The sequence below is a fragment of the Panthera pardus genome, unplaced genomic scaffold (genome assembly GCF_024362965.1).
Source record: "Panthera pardus isolate Hobbes unplaced genomic scaffold, ASM2436296v1 HiC_scaffold_2, whole genome shotgun sequence".
Classification (NCBI taxonomy): Eukaryota; Metazoa; Chordata; class Mammalia; order Carnivora; family Felidae; genus Panthera; species Panthera pardus.
In genome coordinates this window covers 97,181,176-97,207,540 of record NW_026526765.1, presented here as the reverse complement: position 1 = coordinate 97,207,540, position 26,365 = coordinate 97,181,176, and the positions used below count along the sequence as shown (strand labels likewise).

General features: G+C 34.5%; 1 protein-coding gene across 1 annotated transcript in view; it reads right to left on the bottom strand.

Moving 5' to 3' along the window:
* The window catches only part of TBCA (tubulin folding cofactor A), a 77,735-nt gene that overhangs the window by 8,197 nt on the left and 43,173 nt on the right, over positions 1-26,365 (bottom strand). The window contains exon 2 of the mRNA XM_019462934.2: positions 7,935-8,040. Coding sequence (XP_019318479.1) covers positions 7,935-8,040 — 106 coding nt within the window. The remainder of the gene's footprint in view (positions 1-7,934; positions 8,041-26,365) is intronic.

Genomic DNA, 26,365 nt, shown 5'->3' with positions numbered 1-26,365 from the left:
ACACCCATTCATGATAAAAATGCTCAGCAAAGTAGGAATACAGAACTTCCTCAACTTGAAAAACACTATTTACAAAAAACGTACAGCTAACATCACACTTATGGCAAAAGACTGAATGCTATCTCCCTAAGATTAGAAACAAATGGAGATGTCCATTCTGACCACTCTCATTCAACACAATACTGTAAGTCTTAGCCAGAGCAATCAGGTAAGAAAAAGAAGTAAGACATACAGATTGAAAAGAAATAAAACTGTCTCTACTTACAAATGACATGATTGTGTCTGTAGAAAACCAGAAGGAATACACAAAAAAATCTTAGAAACTAGATAGCTCAGTAATGTCACAGGTTACAAGATCAATACACAAAAAACTGAATGTACTTCCATATTGGATAACAAAATACTATATGTGGAAACCAAAACTAAAAACAATACTATTTATATTTTCAAAGAAAATGAAATACTCAGGTAGAAATCTAACAAAACTTCCAGGATCTATATGTTGAAAATTATGAAATGCTGATGAAAGAAGTAGGACCTAAATAAACTGTAAGACTTCTCATGTTCACTGACTGGAAGACCTGACATAGTAAGGATGTCAGTTCTCTCCAAACTGATATACAGGTTTAATGCAATTCCTATCAAAACTTAGCAAGGTGTTTTACAGACCTAGACAAATTTACAATTTTTATGAAAAGGCACAGGAAGTAGAAAAGCTAAAACAAACCAAAAAAAAAAAAAAAAAGAAAGAAAAGAAAAAAAAAAGAAGAAGGAGGAGGAGGAGGAGGAGGAGGAGGAGGAGGAGGAGGAGGAGAAAGAGGATTCACTCTTCCACAATTAAAGCTTACTCTATAGCTACCGTAACCAAGACAGGGTGGTATTTGTAAACGAATAGGTTAATGGATAAACCACAGGTTAATGGATCAAAAGAGAATCCCAAAACAGACCCACACAAATATGTCCAATGGCTTTTTGACAAAGGTACAAAAGCAATTCAATGAGGGAAGGATAACGTTTTCAACAAATACTGCTGGAGCAACTGGGCACATATAGGCAAAAAGATGTACCTCAAACTAAACCTCACCCCTTATATAAAAATTAACTCAAAACTGATCAAACCTTTTTTTATTTTTTTAAAATTTTTTTAAATGTTTCTTTATTTTTGAGACAGAGAGAGACAGCATGAACGGGGGAGGGTCAGAAAGAGAGGGAGACACAGAATCCGAAACAGGCTCCAGGCTCTGAGCTGTCAGCACAGAGCCTGACGCGGGGCTCGAACCCACAAACCGTGAGATCATGACCTGAGCTGAAGTCGGACGCTTAACCGACTGAGCCACCCAGGTGCCCCAAAACTGATCACACCTTAAAGGATAGACATAAAACCACAAAACTTTTAGACAAAAAATAGAAAATCTTTGGGACTTAGGACTAAACAAAGAGGACTTAGACTTGAGACCCAAAATATAATTCACAAAAGAAAGCATTAGCCGTAAATTAGATGTTCTCAAAATTAAAAACTGTTGCTCAGTGAAAGACCTTGTTAACAGGCTAAAAAGACAAATTACAGACTAAGAAAATATTTCCAAGCCACATATCCAACAAAGGGCATTTACCTAGAATATACAAAGAACTCTCAAAACTTAAAAGTAGAAAAAGCATCTAATTAAAAAGTGAGAACAGACATTTCACTAAAGAGAATATATAGACACAAATAAGCAAAAGATATTCAACATTATAGTTGTTAGTAAATCGAAACTAAAAGCACAATTAGATATCATTACACATCTATCATGTAGGTGACAGCTATACACTAAAATAAAAAAGCAATAACACCAAATGTTGGTGAGGATGTGGAAAAATCAAATCATTCGCACATCCCTGGTGGGAATGTAATATATAATACAGCCACTTTGGAAGAGTTTGGCAGTTTTCTTTAAAAAAAAAAAAAAAAAAAAAAGTACTAATACAACACAGCAATTTCTTGGGTATTTATCCCAGAAAAATGAAAATTTATGTTCATGCAAAAACTGTCTACAAATGTTCATAGCAGCCTTTTTCATAACAGCCCAGAGCTGGAAACAGTCCAAATGTCCTTCAGTGGTTACACCTATGATACCATGGAATACCTGGAATACTGCTCAGCAATAATAAGAAACAAAGTTGATAGACTCTATGACTTTAGTGGACCTCAAGGAATTATTTTCCTCAAGGAAAAAGCCAATTTCAAAAGATTACATACTGTATGATCCTTCAAACAGTATTAATTACTTAGGATTCAGGGGTGGAGGTCAGGGACTACAAAGAAGTAGCACAGACAGTCTTGTGATGGAATAGTTTTCCATCGTGATTGTGGTTGTAGTTATACATACCACATGTTACAGAATTGTATCGGACTATATACAAACACACACACACAAATGAGTACATGTGTAACAGGTGAAATATAAATAAGGTCTGTGGTGCGTTTCGTGGTCTGGATATTATAATTATACAAGATACCATTACTAACAATGCAGCAGCAATAGTGAAGGGTATATGTGACTTCCCTGAACATTTATTGCAACTTCCTGTGAATCTATAACAAAACACAAAACAAGTGTACAGAGTATCATTTATAAACTTGAGTATAGGTAACAAGAGGCAATAACATTTTCTTGCATCAGTGGAAGCTATTTTGAATATTTTTGTTATTGATAAAATATGGTGTTTCTTGCAGAATCAATCTTGTGAAAGACACTTCATCAAATTCCTCTTTTCGACTTAAGCTTCCTATTATTTTCCACATATTTGAAGAAAAAAATTCTCCATTTTAGGAAAAAGAAACATCCAATTATGAATGTTTAACTCATGTTTCAAGTAAATCACAAAACAATGTGTGTGCATCTTTCTCAAAAAGACACATTTACAACTCTGCAATTATATGTAATAACTATAAATCCTTGTTGGAAAAATTGTACCAGTTTGGTTTTTTTAATATTACCTCTGGAAAATAAGAGGAGTCATGCCTCAGGTGAAATAACAGGGATACATGTTTGATTACCACTGCTAATCACTTCTGCTCCAAGATAGGTTTAAAAAAACAAAAGACCAGAATACCTTCACTAGTTGAGGGCAAAATCCTCTGCATCCATCCCTAATTTAGATGAGGTGAGTAGAGAAGAAGAGGGATATGGTGAGCAGAGGACCAAAATCAATTTGGGCAATATCTGAAGGTTGCGTTACACTGTTGAGCCAGAAAAGATGAATTCTTTGACTGACTGGTATTTTGGCCTCTTAGCATCCGTCTTCTGCCTAGTTACTTATTTTACAAAAACCAAAATTAGGCCTAGTCCAGGAAAGTCCAATTTGGACAACCAATTACAGGTAAGAAGTTTGGTAGGGACTGACATTATAAATGTGTGTTATTAAGATAGTTCCGGTTCAGAAGATCCAGGATAGCCAGAGCAAAATGGATCCAAATGACAAAAGAGCCAAAGTAGTGAGAAGTGGCTAAGGAGAGTATTTAGCTCAGAACTACAGTGAGACGAGGAGAGAACCCACAAAACACAGCACTTGGCTTCCTTGATATTTTCTACGAGGGGCACAGCAGATGTAAAGAAACTATTACCGACATTAAAGTCGTAGGCAAACAGGAATAAAGCAGTGCTTCTGGCAATGCAACTCCCACTGCATATAAAAAAACCATGAATCTCTGACCACCGTATAGCTAAACTAGGGAAAGGAAATTGAGAAAAGCACGTAGCTTGAGTTAAAGACAAGGTTTCATCAAACAAATAAAATTGCAGTTGACAACTGTATACACTGCAGGTTGATAATCGCAGTAAACAGAAAGACTTACTGTTGTGTAATTAGATATGGGATGGTATTTTTGAATGTAAGTGTGAAGTGGACTAGGAACCTAAGCAATCATGTTATAAACCATGACTGCTGTGACAAAGCAGAGAATTTTGACATGGCTGAATGCAGATAGGATTTTTAAACAAAAAATTTCCCCTTTTTATAACTGCATATGTAGTCAATGATAATGTAGTAAGAGGCTAATACTTTTAAATAACAATTAGAGCACAGGATTCAATGAAGAGTTAATCCTTACCTATAAAGCAGTAACTTTAATGAAAGATGATCAATATACACATAGTAAAACAAATTCCGTGATAATCTGTGACATTTGTAGAATTTTATTTAGAAAGACAACATATTTATTCTTCACTTCAGTAACTTACAACTCCTATCCTAGTTATACAGCTATGTTTTAATATGTTACTGGTGATTAAAAGAAGAGGGCAAAGAAAAAACTAAGTGAGGTCAATACCTACACAACTGGAAAAATTAGCCTTATTTCAAGAGAAGAAGGACGTGAATGAAATGAAGTTATATACTATATCATACTATTTCTTATTAGATGTTGGAAAACGATACAGGGCATTAAAGTGAGAGAGGTATAAGAGTGATACAAATATTTACAGAAGTACATACTTCAAAAGCATTTAACCATCATAATCTTAAAAATCAAAAAGTTATATTCCACATATAAATCCTTATGAAGAGCAGTTATATCCTAAAGGTCAGTATATTGGGGGACATATTACATCTATAAATCTGTTTACAAATCCTCCCTTAATTTATGAGTATCTTATACAAAAATGTCCTCTGCTTTACCACACACAGAGGAAGGCAGGCTCTCCCAGAAGCTCAAAAATTAAGAAGGTTTTCTTCCTGGATGTTTTAAATGACACTGTGTTCCTTTTGCACCACAGATAGCAACTGCCTGCAGAAAAATCCATTTTAAGTGATTTAACACTGTTGAATTAAGTCTGGGTTGAGTGTTCGCTATTATAATTTGTAACATAATTTATATGATAAAAGCCACTGTGATTGCACTGTGTTCTAATTTTAAAAAGAAGTCTTAAGATACAATCTGCATAAGCTTGTTTATATTCTTTTTTAAAAAATTTATTTATTTTGAGAGAGATAGAGCAGGGTAGGGGCAGAGAGAGAGAGAGGTTGGGGGGGGTGCGGTGAGGAGAGAAAGAATGCCAAGCGGGCTCTGCCCTGTTAGCAAAGAGGCCAATACAGGACTGGAACTTACAAACTGCAAGATCATGACCTGAGCCAAAATCAAGAGTCCGATGCTTAACCAACTGAGCCATCCAGGCGCCCCTATACTCTCCTTTTTCTTAGTGTCATCTGGATTTTATTCTATGTGCACTGCACAATGGATTTTAAGTAAAGGAGAAAAAGATCTGATGTACCATTTTGAAGTTTATTTATTTTGAGAGAAAGAATGCAAGCTGGGGGGGGGGGGGAGGGGTAGAAAAAGAATCCCAAGTAGGCTCTACACTCAGTGCAGAGCCCAACATGGTTCTTGATTTCACAGCCTGAGCTGATACCAAGAGTCGAATGCTTAACTGACTGAGCCACTCAGGCGCCCCTGATGTACTATTTTAAAGAGATCAATCTGGCTGCTGTGGTGGGAGGGAATGGAGGTGTCAAAGAGACAAAGATGTATGCCAACTAGGAGGAGGCTTTTGCAATAGCATGTGCAAAAGATGATAGTGAACACGATTAGGGGTGGTGGCAGAAGGCAAAGAAATGGAATAAGAAACAGGACTTGCTTATATTAGCTGTGATTATTAGAGAGAGAGAGAAGCACCAGGAAGACACCCACTAAATTTTTGGCTTTAGGTACTGGGATGACTGGAGGTATCATTTACTGAAAGGGGATAACAAGAGAAGGAACGGCTTTTTGTTTGGGGAAGGTGGGTTAGTTTAAGCGAAGACCAAGATTTTATTGTTTTATTTTATTTTATTTTATTTTATTTTATTTTATTTTATTTTATTTTATTTTATTTTTATTTTATTTTAGAGAGAGAGCAAGTGAGCAGGGGAGAAGGGCGGGGGGGGGAGGGAAAGAGAGAGAGAGGAGAGAGGGAGAGAGGGGGAGAGGGAGGGAGTGAGAGAGAGAGAGAGAGAGACTGAGACTATAGCAGGCTCCACACTCAGTGCAGAGCCCAACATGAGGCTTGCTTCCATGACCCTGGGATCATGGCCTGAGACAAAATCAAGAGCTCCATGCTCAACCGACTCAGCCACCCAGGTGCCCCAGACTTTTATTTTGGACACCCAAGAGAATATCAAGTAGGTGATTAGTTGAATATATGTATCTCTGGAATGGTCAAGGCTAGAGATATAAATTGGGAGATACTGGCACTAGTCCCTCCCAAGTAAGCAGTAACTCTGGTTTTTTGTTTGTTTTGCTGCTCTTTTAAAGGCCATACCTAAAAGAATGCCTGGAACAGTATTTGGCAAGTAGCAGGGGATTCAATAAATATCTGTTGAGTAAATAAATGAGTAGACATAAAAACGATACTTAAAAGTTATAGAATGGTATGAGCTTACCCAGAGATTGTAGACAGAACTCTTAAAGGTTAAAATACACACACACGCACACACACAGGGGAGTGCAGGGTGGGGGAAGACAGCACAGGGGGAGGAGGAGGGTTTCAGCAAAGGAGACTGAAGAATAAGGATAGTGAAACAGGAGGAAAACAGGAGGCTATCCTATTAAAGATGCTAATATAAAAGAATGCTTCAAGGAGAGTGCTTGCTTACCTGTGTCAAATGCTGTTGAGGTGATGTAAGATGAGGACAAAGACATGAAAACAGTATCAGTGATGGTTCTAACAAGGGTTAGGGAATATAATCCATTCTAATAGGAAGGAAGGTAGTACAGGTACAGATGCAGATAGGTTGAAAGATTGTGTCATGGGAAAAAGAGAAAGTCCCCAATAGCTTCTATTTTCTCAAGGAATTATGAAACAAGTGTCAGCTATGCTATGATGCTATGATGGATTTGCAATGATGTGGATGGAGCTTGAGTGTTTCATGGTAAGTGAAATAAGTCAGTCAGAGAAAGATAAATACCACATGATTTCACTCATATGTGGAATTTAACAAACAAAACAGATGGACAGATGGGAAGGGGGAAAAAAGAGAGTGGGAAACAAACCACAAGAGACTCTTAAGAATAGAGATCAAACTGAGGTGTGATGGAGGGAGGTGGGTGGCGGGAAGGGCTAAATGGTGATGGGCATTAAGGAGGGCACTTGTTGGGATGAGCACTGGGTGTTTTATGTAAGTGATGAATCACTAAATTCTACTCCTGAAATCATCATTACAGAGTATGTTAACTAACTTGAATTTAAATAAAAATTTGAAAAAAAATGCTATGATGAGAATAAATAAGCTGTTATGGGACAAGAGAGGAGGAGCACCTATCTCCATCTTTAGGTAGAGTGTAGGGGATGTTTAAAGGATAAACACGAATTTATAAGGAGAAGGTAGGTAAGAGAAGTGGGAAGAACATCTCACACATATGCAGTATGTCTGCGGCAAAGGAAAAGAGCATGATCAGGAAATGAAAAGGTCCAGGGAGGGAATGGCAAGAGATAAGGGTGGATAGGCAGGCACTCAAATCAAGAAGAACCTTGTATGCAGTACTAAGGAAACTGAAATTTGTCATGAGGAAAATCAGGAGAAGCCACTAAAAAGGGTAACATATATATTTATTTTGGTGGTCTTCAAATCAAAATATTTACAAAAATATCTGTAAATTTAAATATACAAGTATATTTAATATAATACTAGGTCATATATATATGCATGTGTGTGTGTGTGTGTGTGTGTGTGTGTGTGTATTAAGGTTTATTTATTTATTTTTGAGAGAGAGGGACAGAGAGAGAGAGAGAGAGAGAGAGAGAGAGAGAGAGAGAGAGAGAATATGAATCCCAAGCAGGCTCCGCACTGGAAGTGCACAGCCCAACGCAGGACTCGAAGCCACAAACTATGAGATCATGACCTGAGCCTGAGCTGAAACTAAGAGTCTGATGCTTAATTGACTGAGCCACCTAGGTACCCCAAAGATTCAGTTTTACCTGCTTTTTAATGGCATAATTTTCACCATCTTCAGCTTTCATTTTTTCAATCTTTTCTTCTTGTTGTTTTGCTTCCTTTTCATACATCATTTTTTCTTTGACCAGTCTATAAATAAATCAGAAATGTTTCCAAGAATTAACTTTCTCTCTAGCAAACAGATCACAGGAAACAAAGAAACTATGTAAATATAAAACATGCTTAAAATAGCAAAGTATGTGTACTAGATAGGGAGGAGGAGAGGAAGGAAAGAAAAATACTTTAGCCATAGATGTAATACGTCTGATCCTCAGGCCCATGATATTCTATACCTCTCTAAAGCAGGTGCAAACTTCAAAACATAAAACTCTTAAATTTTTAATTAAAAACATATTTCACTATAATAATTGTATTTACAATGTAAAAAACACACTCAAAATTATTATTACTAGTATTTCTGTCTAGCTTTATTATTAATATATGTTTTCCAAACTTTTATACATGTACTTGAAACAACATAATGGAAAAAGCTCAGCTTACTGGGAAAAAATCAGTATATTGCATTCCAAATCCAAAACAAAGAAAGACAACAATAAACTTATTTAACAATCGTTTACTGTGCATTTGATCTTATCCCTGACATTCCTTGTGTGAGGGACTGGGGTAGATAGTTTAGACATGGTTCTCTTATAGACAAATAGTGGAAACACATATTTACTCACTAAAGCAAGAAAAGGTATTGATCTTTATCAATAAATCAGGAGATTTTCAACAATAAATTGGAATAGAGAAATACAAAGTTCCACTGATTATTCCTCAGATAACCAAAATGCAATTAACCATAATAGCTCAATCTCTTGTAATCCTGATTAATAAAAGTTTTAATATAAAACAAAAATGCAGTTCAAGAAAACAGTAATATTCTGATATACACAATATCTCAAGTAGAATAAAAAGCTTTCACAGACCATACATATTAAAAGCAGCTTTCTCCATCTGGTTTGCTTACTTATTTCTACATATATGTTGATGGGATGGAATTTAAAAATCATTATTAGAACATGGCTCTTGTTTAATCATTTGCAATGAAAATTTTTAAGTGTATTTCAAAATATTTAATTTTCATATTCTAATAGGTCTTAATATAAGTTCAGAAATCTAAAAAAAATATTTTGTCCTTTTAAATCAGATTTTAAATTTGGATTTACATCACCACATAAACTACAAATTAAATATTAAAACACTAAAAATGGTCCAGTTTGGAATTTTGAGGTGTGTAAGCAAGGTTCATCTGGTCTTTCATGATCTCGTGTTCATGACAGAACAAAAAGAAAATATAATAAAATGATAACAATATTTACAGTAAAGTATTATATGACCTTCATACCCTTGTTCTGAAGTACTTGAAAGTGAAAAAGTTAAGGTACAAAATAGATACAAAATACAAAATTTTATGTTACAATGAATATTAACAAACAACAGAGGATACTCAAGAAACAAATAATAAAGGACACTTGGGAAAGTACTATTTGTGGTTACTTGAGGAGTAAAGCACTAATGATTTGGGGTAGGCGAAGTCAGATGAGAGTTACAATTTTTTTTGGGGGGGGGGGCTTTTACCTTTGAGTTTATTCTTCACTTGACTTTCAAAACATTCCTATAGCTGAATATTAATACAAATGCAATAGTAAGTAGTGAGCTACCATTATTATAGTCCTTCACTCATTCACTACTGCATATAAAATGCCAACGGTCAGTGGTATTCACTGGCCTTATTTAGAGATCTGACACTGAATATCACCCTTAGGCTAATGTTCATCATCCTCCTATGCTTCTCCATCGTAATGGTGCCATCTTTCCTGATTTGGATCAAAGTTCACCAGTTTTGTCAATTTTGAATAATGTTAAAGTTTGCTAGCTATTCCTTTACCAATATTTTCTAAGTTTTTTGGAATAAAGCAAAATTCAATTAGAAAGACACCTAAATACATTTAATAGTTTTAATTCTCTAAACATGGCTCTTTTGCAAGTTTTGCAAAAACTTGTACTAGTTAAAATAACAAGTACAAATATAAAGTCATAATTTGTTATACTTAAAAGACATAATTAACTGAAAATATTTTCCATTATTGTTACAAACCCATACTCACAGAGAAACAGCAATTTCAAAATCTGGTCACTTTCAGTAGTTAGACAAATAAATAAATGACAGGAAACTACAAAAAGAAGTAACAGCAATAGAAAAGGATGGACACAAGGAGAAACTTTAAGAAATGAAAATCATTAGGAGAGTGATAATCAACTAATAACTTAAACTATTTAATTATCTAAATATGACAATAACATGATCTTAAATACGTAGTCCAGTGTTTTCCAAACTACTCCATGGTATGTGAATGGTCAAATAAGCTTAAAAAACAGTTTGCCAAATTTTACAGATTTAGGATATGTATTTGCATGTTAAAAGGTCCTAAGAAGTCTTGCAGTAAGGAAATCAGTTTAACTTTGTTCAACTGCAGGCTTACTTGGGGCAAAAAAAAAAAAAAAAAAAAAAAGACTTTTTCCCCACTCAGCATTCTCCAGAACAGCTGTTCCTCAACACAAGTTTTGAGAAGTACATTGTAGATATCTGTAAACTACACAAATTTGTATATGACACATTTAAACATACTGTTCATAAAATTCTAAGTAGAATAAAAGTTTTGGGTAAATCAAGAATTAAGAGAACTTGAAATTAAAAATTTGTCTTCATTTTACAGTTTTTCTTACTGTAAATAAGATTTTCATAGTTATAACCAAACTTGTACTAAGGGCCATCTAATAACTAACAGTCCAATACCTACTAAGGATACAGATAATCGGCCAATACAATTAACAGTGGTAATAAACTATAATAAATTGGTATTTAGAAAAACGCTATGGATATTTTCAAACAAAAAATCTAGAGAAAATAGCATAACAAATCCCATGTATTCTTCACTGAGCCTTCACAATATTCTGACAGTCTTGTTTCATGTATCTCCTGCCACTTATTTACATATTTACTTATTATTATTTTCAGATATTTTATCTGGTTTGATTTTTGAGGTTAAAGCCTGTGACTTCTACCCCAACTCCTCACCTTACACCAATCATATACAAAAATTAATTCAAAATGGATCAAAGATCTAAAAGGCTAAAATTATGTAACTTTTAGAAGAAAACATTAGGGATAAATCTTTTTTTTTAGGGGTAAACCTTGATAACCTGTGACTTTCTAGATATAACACCAAAACCACAAGAAACAGAAAAAAAAAATAAATTGGCTTTTGTCAAAATTAAAAACTTTTGTGCTCTGAAGAACACTATTAGTTAAGTGAAAAAGACAACAGAATGGGAGAAAGTATGTGGAAATAATATATTGGATAAATTTGTATCCAGAATATATAAGAACTCTTACAATTCAATAATAAAAAGACAAATAACCCAATTAAAAAAATCAGTAAAGGGAATCTGCATAGTATACAAATGCCCAATAAACACATGAAAAGATGATCAACATCATTAGTCTTCAGGGAAATGTACATCAAAATCACAGTGAGATATCACTTCATATTCATGAAGATGATTATAATTAAAAAGGAAGAAAAAAAAGTCAGATAATAACAAGTGTTGCTGACAAGGCATGTGGAAAAATTGAAACCGTCAAATCCTAATGGTAGGAATGCAAATTGGTGCAGCTGCTTTGGAAGTTTGGCCATTCCTCAAAAAGTTAAACAGAGAGTTACCATATGTATCACTAATTCCATTCCTAAGTGTCTACCCAAGAGAAAAGAAAACATATGTCCACATAAAAACTTGTACATGAATGTTCACTGTAGCATTATGCATAATAGGCAAAATGTGAAAACAACTCAAGAGTCTATCAAATGATGAATGGACAAATAAAATATGATATACCCACACACTGGAATAATATTGAACAATAAAAAGAAACGGAGTACTGATTTATGCTATAACATGGATGAACCTTGAAAACATGCTAAGTCAAAGTAGCCAGACAGAAAAGCCCACATATTTATACAATTATATTTATAAGATATATCTGGAATAGGCAGGTCTGTGGAGACAGATTAGTAGTTGACTAGGACTAGAAAGGATAAGGGAAGAACTGGGAGTCTAATTTCATTGCTAAAGGGTCAGGGGTTTATTTTTTCAGGTGATGAAATGTTCTAAAAATAACTGTGGGGACAGTTGTACAACTCTATGAATATATTAAAACCAAATAAACAGTATACTTTACATGGATGATTTGTATGGTATGTAAAGTATATCTCAATAAAGTTGTTTACAAAAAGAAAAGAAAAAAGAGCTTGCTAGGATGACAAAATCCGCTACAAGTATGTATTCACTGGATACATTCAAGCTTAGAATTATGACAGTTGAACATGTGAACATCCAGTATAGAAATGTGCATTGACTTATAGTTTAAAACTGCTTTAACAGTTTTCAGTATTGAGATAAAAACATCCTCTGAGATCAAAGATTTCAAAATAAAATCATTAATGGGTATCACTACAGAAACTTCTGTAGGAGCTCCTTTTAAACAGTTAAAGAAACTTGCTGGGACAGAGATGGCAAGTTAGTTGCCAGTCTGCTTAAATGACTCCTAAAGATGCTTTTGATTCACAATGTTAAAAAGAATTAAAAAAACAAAAAACAGATTTGTTGCCATATTAAACAACTAGGAGACATAATTTAACTTACATATAAGTCTGGATTTCTCTTGAATGTTTTTCATCAGGGAACATTGGGGCTGCTTTCCCTATACTGGATGGGAGCTAAGTAGTGGCTACTGGTTTTTTTTTTACATGAGACATATGCTTTTCACTTTGCCCCAGTTCACACAACTCCCTGTTTCCCAAACATTCAGGTCTAACACCTGGTCCCTATAAGCAAATTAGTTTGTCATCTTTGCTGGAGTAACTTACATATCATCAATGCATCAATGTGATATCAATAGCAATAGTGCTATTACTATTTTTATTATTTTTATAGCATCATGGTTATTATTCAGAATATCAAGGATACTGATAGTATCCTAACTTAGGTTACTAAACTCTCCTAAATGAAAGTAGCTGACATGGAATGGACTAACAGAAAGAGGCGTATTCAATTAACATCCTGTAATTCAAAGGGTCAGAACAAGGGTTGGCAAACTATGGCCAATGAGCCAAATTTGGCCTGCCACTTGTTTTAGTATGTGGTCTGAGGGCTATGAATGATTTTTAAAGGTTTAAAAAATATTTGTAATATTAAATTTAGTATTTTTAAATGGCTAAAAATTATTTTGCAACACGTAAAAATGTAAAAATCATATGGAATTCAAATTTCAGTGTCCATCCACACTCATTCATCTATGTATCTCCTGTGACTGACTACTTTCATGCAATGACAGCGGAGATGAGTAGTTGTGATAGAACTGTATGGCCCACATAGGCTAAAATATATACTATCTGTTCCTTTACAAAAAAGGGTTGCTGACTTAGAAGACCGCTACTTAATTCCATCCAACCTTTAACTATCTTAGCGTTTACCACACAACACTGAAGCCAGTTTGTTAGCTAGGTCTTATGTTCCTGGAAGACGGGATTAAGAGAAATTCTTGACCTTTATACATAGTAAGCACTCAATGTTTGTTAAATGAATAAAAAGCTGAATATACAAATCTCACTATTGCCTTTTAACATTTTCAACTTAAAGAGATATACAAAACAATCCTAAAGCTAACCAAAGTGATTCACAAAACTTGAGAAATAAGAAAAATATGATTTTTGAGAAGTATGCAATAAAAGAGATGGATTCCATGCCTAGGCCCACAGATGATTTTGGTTGGTAATCCAAGTCATCCTATTCCATTGTGCTTGTCTACAGAAAATAGCACAACAACCCCAGCAAAATGGAAAAGACTCTTAATTCCATACCACATTTGACAAGTAAAGGTGCTGAATATTTGCATGGCTATTGGCATATCAAAACAAAAAAAAAAAAAAAGTAAAGTTTTTGTTTAAAAAGCCCTATTTTGTACCACCTTACACCTGTCAGAATGGCTAACATTAACAACTCAGGCAACAACAGATGTTGGCGAAGATGAACAGAAAAAGGATCTCTTTTGCATTGTTGGTGGGAATGCAAGCTGGTGCAGCCACTCTGGAAAACAGTATGGAGGTTCCTCAAAAAACTAAAAATAGAACTACCCTACGACCCAGCAACTGCACTACTAGGCATTTATCCACAGGATAAAAGGGGCACAAGCACCCCCATGTTTATAGCAGCACTATCAACAATAGCCAAAGTATGGAAAGAGCCCAAATGTCCACTGATGGATGAATGCATAAAGAAAATGTGGTATATACATACATACATACATACATACAATGGAGTATTACAAGGCAGTCAAAAAGAATTAAATCTTGCTATTTGCAACTACGTAGATGGAACTGGAGGGTATTATGCTAAGTGAAATTAGTCAGAGAAAGACAAAAATCATATGACTTCACTCATGTGAGGACTTTAAGAGACAAAACAGATGAACATAAGGGAAGGAAAACAAAAATAATATAAAAACAGGGAGGGGGACAAAACAGAAGAGACTCATAACTATGGAGAACAAACTGAGGGTTACAGGAGGGGTTGTAGAAGGGGGGATAGGCTAAATGGGTAAGGGGCACTAAGGAATCTAATCCTGAAATCATTGTTGCAGTATATGCTAACTTGGATGTAAATTTTAAAAAATAAAAAATAAAATTAAAAAAAAAAAATAAAAAGCCCTATTTCGTGAAAAGGCTCAGGAAGCAAGTTATTGAACAGCAAATGTACTGCCCTGGAAAAAGAAAAAAAAAATCACAGAAACCTAGTAATGCTCACATATAAAATTACAGTGAATAAAAAGTGTCAGGGGGCAAGATGCAGCAGGAGAAATTGAAAAGGTTCCACTCCCAGACAGTAAAATCAATGTATTAATGAAAAGTCACATGACATGATACAGCATATATAAGTTTAATTAACTTCACTAGATAGTATCAAATTGCTTTCCAAAGTAGTTGTATCAATTGATACCCACACTGCACTGTATGAAATATCCTAGTGCTCCTCGGCATCCTGATCAACTACTGGAATTGTCAGAATATTAAGTTTCTGACAATAAGAAGAATGTGAAATGGTATTATATCATACTTTGAAATATTAACTTTCTTGATAGTCTATAAGGCTATCTATGTTTATTAAAATAATAGACACTGGATAAGTATTTGCTAAATCACTGAGTGAATATCTTCTGACTCTATTCCCTTCCTTTGGGGGAAGGCTAAGATTTAGTAAGAAAGCTTAACTCAAGTATATATTCACAGTTTTTAAATTTGTTACTAAAATATTTTTCTGTAAATAATTATACGGTCTTATACAGAAATACATGAAAAATTATAAAAAATTAAAATTAAAAAAACATTCGTAGTCTCATTGCTTAAATAACTATTGGTCCAAAATGCACACAATTCCAAAGTCCAAAAACATTTTTTAAAAAGGAAATTTAAAAATTAAGCTTGGCACAAATTGATTTGGCAGCAAAATATAACCTCAACTGACATGAAATTATAAACTTTATGTATCCTACTTAATGTGAATAGTCCCATGTTTCACTGCAGAAATATTAACATGTTTGATTATAGAGTACTTCTTCAGATGTTATGAAAACCTATTACTGTTCAAAGATCTAAAAAAATTTGGAATGCAGAAATACATGTGGACCCAAGTGTTTCATATAATGGATTATGGAACTGTATTAACATTAAAAAATATTTATTTTGAGAGAGAGCACATACAAACAGGGGAAGGGCAGAGAGAAAGAGATAGACAAGCAGGCTCGTTGCTGTCCGCACAGAGCCCAATGTGGGGCTCAAACCCAGGAACCGTGGAATCATGACCGGAGCAGAAACCAAGAGCTGGACACTTAACAAACAAAGCCACCTAGGTGCCCCTATATTAACATTTTTAATACTTTCCATAGTCCTTTTCTTTCAAACACATATGTGTAAAAATTCATATGTGCGTGTATATAAATAATTGGAAAAATGTATCATTGTCTTTCTTTTTTTTACTGAAGTACAGTTGACACACATTGTTACATTATTTTCAGGTATACAACATTAATGATTCAACAAGTTTCTACCTCATGCTATGCTTAATGTATCATTTTCAATATTACTAAACATTTTTTTAAAAATGTAGCTGTTGGGGCACCTGGGTGGATCAGTCGGTTAAGCGTCCTACTTCGGCTCAGGTCATGATCTCGCGGTCCGTGAGTTCGAGCCCCGCGTCGGGCCCTGTGCTGACAGCTCAGAGCCTGGAGCCTGTTTCAGATTCTGTGTCTCCCTGTCTCTGACCCTCCCCCATTCATGCTCTGTCTCTCTCTGTCTCAAAAATCAATAAACGTTAAAAAAAAAAATTAAAAAAAAAAATAAAAATGTAGCTGTTAGTGGCTACAAACCATTTCATAGTACCAGTAGGAGAGCTTAATAAAGTATTATTTTATTGGATACTTAGGCCATTCCCATATTATAAATAATACTGTAATGAACATCCCTACTCATAATTCTATAGGATGTATTATATTTTACTGCATAGTATTTAAAATATATAGTGCCTGATAAGAAATTAGACCAAGTCCTTTTCCAATAAATGATAAGTGATCATTTACTAATGAATACTTCCTTTTCTTACTGATGTGATAAGCCACCTTTGCCATTCATTATTAGTAATAATAAACAAAATACAAATATTATATCAATCTATCCTATTTTAGCCTTGATGTTATTTCCTTTTAGTCAGAGAAAATAGTATGCCAGATTTCACTGTTTAACTATCAATAAACATATCAAACTTTAAAGAGATAAAAAGTTAACGAGAAAAATATGGAAAATGGCACATTCAGGGAAAAGAAGATAAATCTGATAATCAATAGGAATTGTAGATAGTACAGAAAAAAAGCAGGATAAGATTAAAAAATTTTTTTTCACATTTATTTATTTTTGAGAGACAGAGCGAGAGATAGCATGAGTTGGAGAGGGGCGCAGAGAGAGAGGAGGGACACTGAATCTGAAGCAGGGTCCAGGCTCTGAGCTGTCAGCAGAGAGCCTGACGTGGGGCTCGAATTCACGGACCATGAGATCATGACCTGAGCTGAAGTTGGTCGCTTAACTGACTGAGCCACCCAGGAGTCCCCAGAAATTATTTTTTAAATAAAATTTTCCAGAGCTGCAAAAAAACAATAACCTTAAAGACAAGTGCCAACTAGAATCAATGAAAAAAAAAAATACATCTTATATACACTGCTGAAAATTTCCAGAGATCTAAGAAAAAGAAAACTTTTAAAGAGAAAAAATAAGATTGACATATTTCACATTAATAATACCAGGTACCAGAAGACAATGGACCAATCTCTTCAAGTTCTCAGAGACAATGATTTGTAAATTGATTTATAACTGTAATAATAAGGGAAAAATTCACTGACTCATTTAGCAATTATTTACTGAGGGTTTCCTATGTGCCAGGCATGATTTTAGGTACCAAGGATGTAGCTAGTGAACAAAACTACAAAAATCTCTGCCCTATGGCACTTTTTAGTGGGAAAGAGAAGAAATAAATAAGCAAAATGTATAGTGTGTTAGAATGTGATAAGTGCTTTAAGAGAAAAAGCAGTAAAGAAGGATTGGTAATACGTGGGATTTGCAATTTAAAATAGGATGGTCAGAGAAGGCCTCTTCAAGAAAAGGATATGTGAATTAGGATCTGAAAAAGGCAAGAAGTCATTGGGATAGGTGATGAAATAAGTTATAGGCCAGGGGAATATTTTTTACATCTATAAAAGTTCAGGAAGTATTTGTAATGCCCCCTTTCTGAGAAATTTACTAAAGAATATACTCCAGCAAACTGAAGATGAAAATCAAGAAAAAAATCGTGGTAAATATAAGTGCAACAGTCTAGTAAAGAAAAATAAAAAAAAAATCCCAGGATTGAAATTGTGCTATAGGCCTGGAAAAGAGTCTAAATAAGAATCTTAGTGTGGAATCTTACAACAGCATCTTTAAGAATTAGAGGAATGGAATAGATTATTTTTTAATTTTACTTTTTTAGAAGTTTATTTATTTATTTTTCAGAGAGAGACAGAGAGAGTTAGCATGGGAGGGCAGAGAGAGAGAGGGAAAAAGAGAATCCCAAGCAGGCTACACATTGTCAGCATGGAGCCTGACGCAGGACTCAAACCCATGAATTGTGAGATCATGATCTGAACTGAAAATAAGAGTTGGATTCTAAACAGATTGTGTCACCCAGGTGCCTCTGGAATAGATTCTAAGGAACAGATACAAGGAGTTAGAAGATAGAAGAGAAGTCATATTTTTTGCCTCTTCTCAATTGAAAAAAAAAAAAAAAAAGACAATTGGAAACTCCAGGAAAATTCCTCCCCCACCACGGTGTTATGGTTGTAATATGAAGTGATTACTGGAAAAGAAAATTAATTTAACTTTGATTTGTAAGAATAATCTCCTTTGGGCAGCACAGGATCCACTGAAAAATAAATGTAATACTATGATATTTACTATATTTAAAATGATATATAATTTATTCATTTTCAACTTTTAAAATAAACTTATCAGCAAAAATATATCTTTCCCCACTTATCTATTCAATCATGTTTTTAATGTTTATTTAAAAGCTAAGGAGTAGGTGATGGGCACTGAAGATGGGCACATCTTTTGGGATGAGCACTGGGTGTTGTAGGGAAACTAACTTGACAATAAATTTCATATAATAAAAAAATAAAAAATAAAAAAATAAATAAAAGCTAAGGAATGTCTAACCTATTTTTTTTTTTTCATAAAAACCATGATGTAAGTGATGGCTACGATGACCCTTGACCAGCCAATGAAACTTTAGCATTTCATAAAAGTTAAAGAAAACTTTCATAAAAGTGATTACACCTATGTAATCAATTTCCTGTATTAAATGCCTGTTTGAGATCCCTAGCATGATTTCCTTTTTCCGGAGTGATATAGTTCTCCTCTACTGACATAACTAGTAACAAGCTCTCCTGCTTCTGAAGAAACAAATAATGCTTTTGAGATGTTTATTGTATGAGACATAAGGAAAAAAAGAAACTTTTATCAAGGGCCTAATATGAACAGAGCTTTAAGTACTTTATTGCATTAAACACTTACAGTTCTATTTAAGTATCATCCCCCTTTTACAGTCTCTTGTTCATTATCTCTCCTTACAATGTTTTTAAAGTCTTTAGATTTCATGAGAACTGAACCAGGATCAATATTTCAGAAACGAATAAAATACAAGCTACATTATTTTGTGTATCTTTGAGAAAAATGATAATATTAATGAAAATTAAGCTGAAGAAACACAGCAATGTTTATAAAAGAAGTTAGGTTGGATGAAGGACTTTTGATGTTTTAGCATTTCCAATGGCCATCATCAAATCTGCTTCTCCCAAAACTAGCCCTATGGAAAAGTTTAACAGTTACAACTCAAGAAGAGATAGTTACAACAATGGAATACCACAAAATATAAAACAGATTTAGGCAAAAGCTTTAATCATTCAAGATAAGCTAAAATTAAAATAGGATAATAAAAGCTGTTAACACAGTGATCATTTACTATGGACCAGATACTATGTCAAAGCGTGCTGCATTATGTCATTTAATCCTCAAAACAACCTTATAAAATAGGTACCATTATTATTTACATTTTAGTAACAAGTAAACTGCAATTCACAGAGCTTGTCCAAGTTCTCATAGCTGTTAAGTGTCCCAGAACTGTTTTATTTCAAAGTTGTTAGTCTTTGCTACTACTTAATACATTTTTATTTATTTGTTTTTAAATTTATTTAAATTCAAGTTAGTTAACATATAGTGTAGTATTGGTTTCAGGAGTAGAACCCAGTGATTGGTAACTTACATGGAACACCCAGTGCTCATCCCAACAAATGGCCTCCTTAATGTCCTTCACCCATTTAGCCTATCCCCCTCACCCACGTCCAGCAACCCTCAGATTGTTCTTTGTATTTAAGAGTCTCTTACTCTGTCTTTATCTTATTTTTCTTTTCCTTTCCCTATGTTCATCATCCTTTCCCTATGTTCCCGATGTTCTTAAATTCCACATGAGTGAAGTCATCTGATATTTGTCTTTCTCTGACTGACTTATTTCAAATCATAATACACTCTAGTTCCATCCACGTTGTTGCAAATGGCAGGATTTCATTCTTTTTGATCATCGTGTAGTTTTCCACTGTATGTGTGTGTGTGTGTGTGTGTGTATACATACACACACACACACACACACCACATCTTCTTTATCCATTTGTTAGTGGATGGACATTTGGGCTCTTTCCATAACTTGGCTATTGTTGATAACACTACTACAAACACTGGGGTGCACGTGCCCCTCCAAATCAGCATTTTTGTACTCTTTGGGTAAATACCTAGCAGTGCAACTGCTGGGTCATAGGGTAGTTCTATTTTTAATTTTCTAAGGAACCTCCGTACTGTTTTCCTGAGTGGCTGCACCAGTCTGCATTCCCACCAGCAGTGCAAAAGGGTCCCCCTTTCTCTGCATCCTCACCAGCATCTCGTTTCCTGAGTTGTTAAAGTTAGCCATTCTGACAGGTGTGAGGTGGCATCTCATTATGGTTTTGATTTGTATTTCTCTGATGATGAGTGATATTGAGCATCTTTTCATGTGTCTGTTGGTCATCTGGATATCTTCTTTGGAAAAGTGTGTATTATTGTCTTCTGCCCATTTCTTCACTGGATTATTTGTTTTTTGGGTGTTGAGTTTGACAAGTTCTTTACAGATTTTGGATACTGACCCTTTATCCGATATGTCATTTGCAAGTATCTTCTCGCATTCTATTGGTGCCTTTTAGTTTTGTTGATTGTTTCCTGTGCTGTACAAAAGCTTTTTATCTGGATGAGGTCCCAACAGTTCACTTTGGCTTTTATTTCTCTTGCTGTGGGAGACGTGTCTAGTAAGAAGTTGCTGCGGCCAAGGTCAAAGAGGTTGTTGCCTGTTTTCTCCTCTCCGATTATGATGGTTTCTTGTCTTACATTTAGGTGTTTCATCTATTTTGAATTTATTTTTGTGTATGGGATAAGAATGTAGTCCTGTTTCACACTTCTACATGTCGCTGCCCAATTTTCCCAGCATCATTTGCTAAAGAGGCAGTCTTTTTTCCATTGGACACCCTTTCCTGCTTTGTCAAAGATTAGTTGACCATACATTTGTGGGTCCCCCTCTGGGTTCTCTATTCTGTTCCAATGATCTATTTATAACTTATAGTTATCTATTTATAACTTTTTTAAAATGTGTTTAAACATTTGAACACATTTAAAAAAAAGTTAAAATGGGCTCAAATGCAAAAGACATTATTGGTTGCCTATCCAACAGCCACTTCTTACTTGCCAACAGAATCTAATTTTGTTTATGATCATCCAAGCAGCAGGGCATAACCTCTAAAAAGAAAGAATCCAATCATACCCTCTGCCAAGTGATAGCTTAGGCATGTATAAGTGATCCATTTGCAGCCATAGCTACATAAAGGCCATCTGTTGGGGGCTTCTGAGAAGGTTGCCATTCTTCATAAATGCATTACAAGCAGATATAATTCCATTTTCTCCCCTAGACATCATCACCTGTGACACCTGCCACTTGTGGCAAGTACTATGGGATCATGAGGAGATCCAGCCTAAAAGGACAGGTCACTCTGGGATGTTAGAGAACTTGAGTTTTTGATGATGGTATTAAACCACTGAATTAAGCAACTCTGAAACACTCTACCTCCAATTTCTTTATCGTATGAGATGATGAATACCCTTACTGTTTAAGCCACATATAGCTTGATTTTCTATTACTCTGAAGCTAAAAGCATCTCAAGTTAAAGAGTCATTAATAGCAGAAGATTGTTCTACAGGTATGAAATAATGTTTTCTTACTTTGGATTAATTCATTCTGAACTGATAAATCACTCAGAAATTGAGATACCTCATTTCTTCTTCTCAAGTACAAATAAACATGAAAACGGTAGAGGAAAATACTTATATGATACCCAATTTTATGTTTTCTATTGTTTTAACAATACTCCACATAAATTTTGTGCAGAAGTCTCTATTTCACACTTTAAACCTCTATAAAAATTTAAACATTTGTGCTTATTTTTAATAATCATGGTGGTTACTGGAGGCTAATATCCATAATAAGTAATATCATATTTTCAATTTACAAAGTACTTCTATAATTTACAGGATACTGGATATTATACAGTAAAATATCAATGCCTCTAAACCGTAACTTACAGAAGAGTGGGTATTAGATAGTTCAACAGTAAAAGTCTATAAACTATTATGGGGGTAAGATGTTTAATGGTGCTACAAAGGAAACAATATGGCACCAGGGAAACTGTATGTACTTACAACTTAGAGCTCAATAACTTGTCAAATGGATTTAAAATCTGTATCTTTCCCAGTGACGAGGGAAAAAATATTCAAGATTAGAAAAAGAAGTTATATACATGACTTAACAAGTAAAGCAAGTTTTTCTGCCAAACACAACAGGAGAAAGCAGTGTATAGAAATCAAAGTAAAAGAGTGAATTGTAGGCTTCTGTAAACTAAAGGTATAGTAATGAGACACCAGGCACACAGAAGAAATACAAAAGGATATGGGAACAAAAATACCAAGAGAGACGCAGGAAAAAAAATCTACTCATTTGGGAAAATGCAAGTGGACTGCAAATGAGAGGCTTAGCCCCTTAATTAAGAATTCTCACTAGTTCCTTAGTAAGAAAGAACTGAAGGCTAACATCAGAATCTGATGATTTAATACTTATGGTCTATACAGTAAAATGTGTGTAGTAAAAATTTAGTTGAGTTTTAGGGATTCCTCACTTTTGAGGTCATTATAAAGTCCCAAGTGAGATTTCCCCATATTTCAACCAATTACTATAGTCAAAATTTGGGGGATCAGGAAAATGAAGGAAGAACATGCTACAGTCTTGTCTTAAATAAAACAAAAATGTGCTACACACCAACATGCATCAAATGAGCTGGAGTTGGAGCTGGAACTTGTTCTTAGAATACCTTCTTTGCTCTTTATCCTCTTCCCCCAGCTCACTCATTCTTCAAAATTAAACTCAAAAATGTCCTTGTCTTCCTGAAGGACTACTCGAACTTCTTCCCTACCACTCCCAAGCTGCTACTGTAAATCCTTCCTATGGATCTTCATGGCATATAGGATTTACCAAAGTAGGTTAAATTTCGTCTACTTCTACACTTGATAGTGGATGCCCATACAAATGAAAATGTGCCCCCTTCTCAGTGCCCATGACAGTGTGTGCCTCACAGGTATGTTTACTGAACACACTCACAATTACCCTGAGAGGTAAACAGGGCAGTCATCTCCATTTTCAAATGGGAAACTGTGATTCAAAGAGGTGAAATGACTCACCTAATGACAGCTGGCCAGGCGATGGTGAAATTAGGATTTGAAAACATGACTTGTAACTTCCAGTGTCAATACTAACATATCATACCATCTCATGTCTGAAGTAAATAAAGCAATTTTCAATATTTAAATTTCTTTTATCCGTTCCCAAAGTAAAATCATTCCATGGTTCAAATATGAATAGCACAAAAGAGTACAAAGTGAAGCAACCCACCACCCACACCCTAATCCCAGCAGCTCAGTTCTCATCACTGGAAGCAACAAGTTATCAATTCTTGTGTATCTAAATGAAAGAAATTAAATGTTTAATTTATGGTATTTGTTACCTTACCATCTCCCAGTACCCTTCAGTTAATCTCCTAAACTGGAGATGGTTCAAGATATATTCACTGCTCAAATAGAACATATACTTTAATAATTTAATTTTAATATATATGATGGGACATTCTCTAAACAGCTAAAATGATGCATGACAAATATAAAATGAATACCACTATTTTCTTTGCAATATTATGAATCTCAGGGGCTAACAAGCTAATAAATCTTAGAAACTAATAATACAAAAAACACAAATGTAAACTAATTATTTCACTAATTCTCTAAACTGTCCCTTAAAGGTTTTGAGTTATCAGTGAGATTGAAAAGTATGTACTAATGAAGGGGCTAAAGATACTCTGAATAGCTTCAAGTTTGTATGAAAAAGCAATAGCACCTCCCACAGCTGCTTCATCTCCGTACAAAAGCCTCTGACAGTTTTAATTATTACCTGAAAATCACAAATCTCTCTATACACTTGACTTTTTATCTTCTGTCCAGACCCATATCTCTGTTTTAATAACATCTCTATTTGGACATCCCACCAGCAACTAATTGTAAACAAGGCTGAAAACTAAGCTTATCATTATCCCACTCAAAATGATGCCCTTTTCCCCAACTTGAGCTATCAACATCAGAATCAAGCCCTGGCTTCCAAGTTCAATATGAGTCAAGGGTGTGATACAGCTACAAAAGAAACAAAACAAAACCCAGCCATTTCAATCTTAGATGCATTAAAAGGAGAAAACAAAACATGGTAGGTAAACATTACTGCACTGGAAGAATGGCATTGGTACTATGATTATTCATAATTTACTTTATTTTTTAAGTTTATTTTTCAGAGAGAGTGGAACTGGGAGGCGGGCAGACGAAGGGGGGCAGAGGATCCAAAGCAGGCTCTGCACTGACAGCAGCAAGCCCAATGTGGGGCTCAAACTCACAACCCATGAAATCCTGTCTTCACCCAAAGTCAGACACTCAACCGACTGAGCCGCCCAGGCGCCCCTATTCATAATTTACTTCTACATATATATAACTTAGATATAAAAGGGATTTGAGGCATCATCTGAAGAAAGACCCTGACAAACTACAATATTAACAGAGGAATATCCAACATCGTCATTCTGTTCTGTGAGATAGTTCAGCTTGCCTAAAACATTCAGATAGTTCATGAACTATATATTTACTCCAAATTAATATAGGTTATCAAGACCAAAATGAGCAAAGAAAATATCATTTAATGAAAATGACTTTAGCTGATCCATGACTGTCACTTCTCATAAATAAGTTGACATCACTTAGAATATCTGAATTTCATCAAATTATAAAATAAGCCCAATTTAATGATATTTTACTATAATAATTATTCTTGGTGATCCATTAACTCAACTTATTTATGGAATTACTGATGTGAACATTTTGGAGCTAAATCTGAGATATTTCAGTTGTAGAGCTCTAGGATGCAACGGAAAAACTCTTGGCTTTGGAATTATGAGCATTATACAAAGGTACTTTGATATGTGCTTTTTCAGTTTTTTGTACCAAGATCTGTTCATTAGGTCAAAATGGTTCAAGAAGAAACAAAGATTTCTCCTGTGTTTAAATTACTGATACCGAGGTCTTGTTTAAGTCCTTTATAACAGAAAAACGATAAAATAATTAATAAGAATTCCCACTCAGAAAAAATGTTAAGAGTTGAAAATAATTTTCACACTATATTCCATCTAAAGGTATACAAGTACAGTAATTTGGCACATGCTAAACAACCTACTTCAAATGTATATTTATTTTGTACTTTACCATGTTTAAATCATTTTTTTTCATACAAGTCAAATTTTTAAGTCTTTACTCAAATAATATTTGGTAATGATACTTGATATAGACCCATATGTGATACAAATTTAACAGCTAGCAAATCTGGTTTTAGAATTCAATATAGTAAAATTTTCTGAATTATTCTAGGATTAGATTAGTGATTCCCAATGACTCTGAAAATCTTTTTTGTCTATGTCACATTAACTATAGTCTGTAGTTTTCAAAAACTTTGTGTTATCTCTAATATTACACTCTTTTTTTTCAATGGTTTACTCAGAGTAAAACAGTCATTTTACAGCCTGACTTCCCGAATTTGTCAGTAAACACTGTTTAAAAATGTTGCATTTTTACAACTGGAGGCACACCACCCTTAGCTCTTGCCCCGTGAACAATGTGTTAGCATGTAAAAACATAAAAAACCTCTAACTTTACCTCACCAAAAGAGAAGAATACACAATGAATTTTATGGCATTTCAAGAGTATCACAACTTTTTGCAAGTTGTTCTACATAGTCTTCCTAGACTATTTCAGATGAGTTACTTGATAGAATCTTTCAGGATTCTGATTCTGTGGATAGACTATCATGATTATATATGGACATACCTGTAATAAACACCCTTCTCTGGTCAACCTAAAAAACCCAGGTAATAACAGCAGCATTTGGGGTTAAAGAAAGACATGGGATGGGGCACATGGCTAGCTGAGGTGTTGGAGCATGCAACTCGTGATCTAGGGCTCGTAAATTCGAGCCCCACATTGGGTGTAGAGATTACTTAAAATCTTGA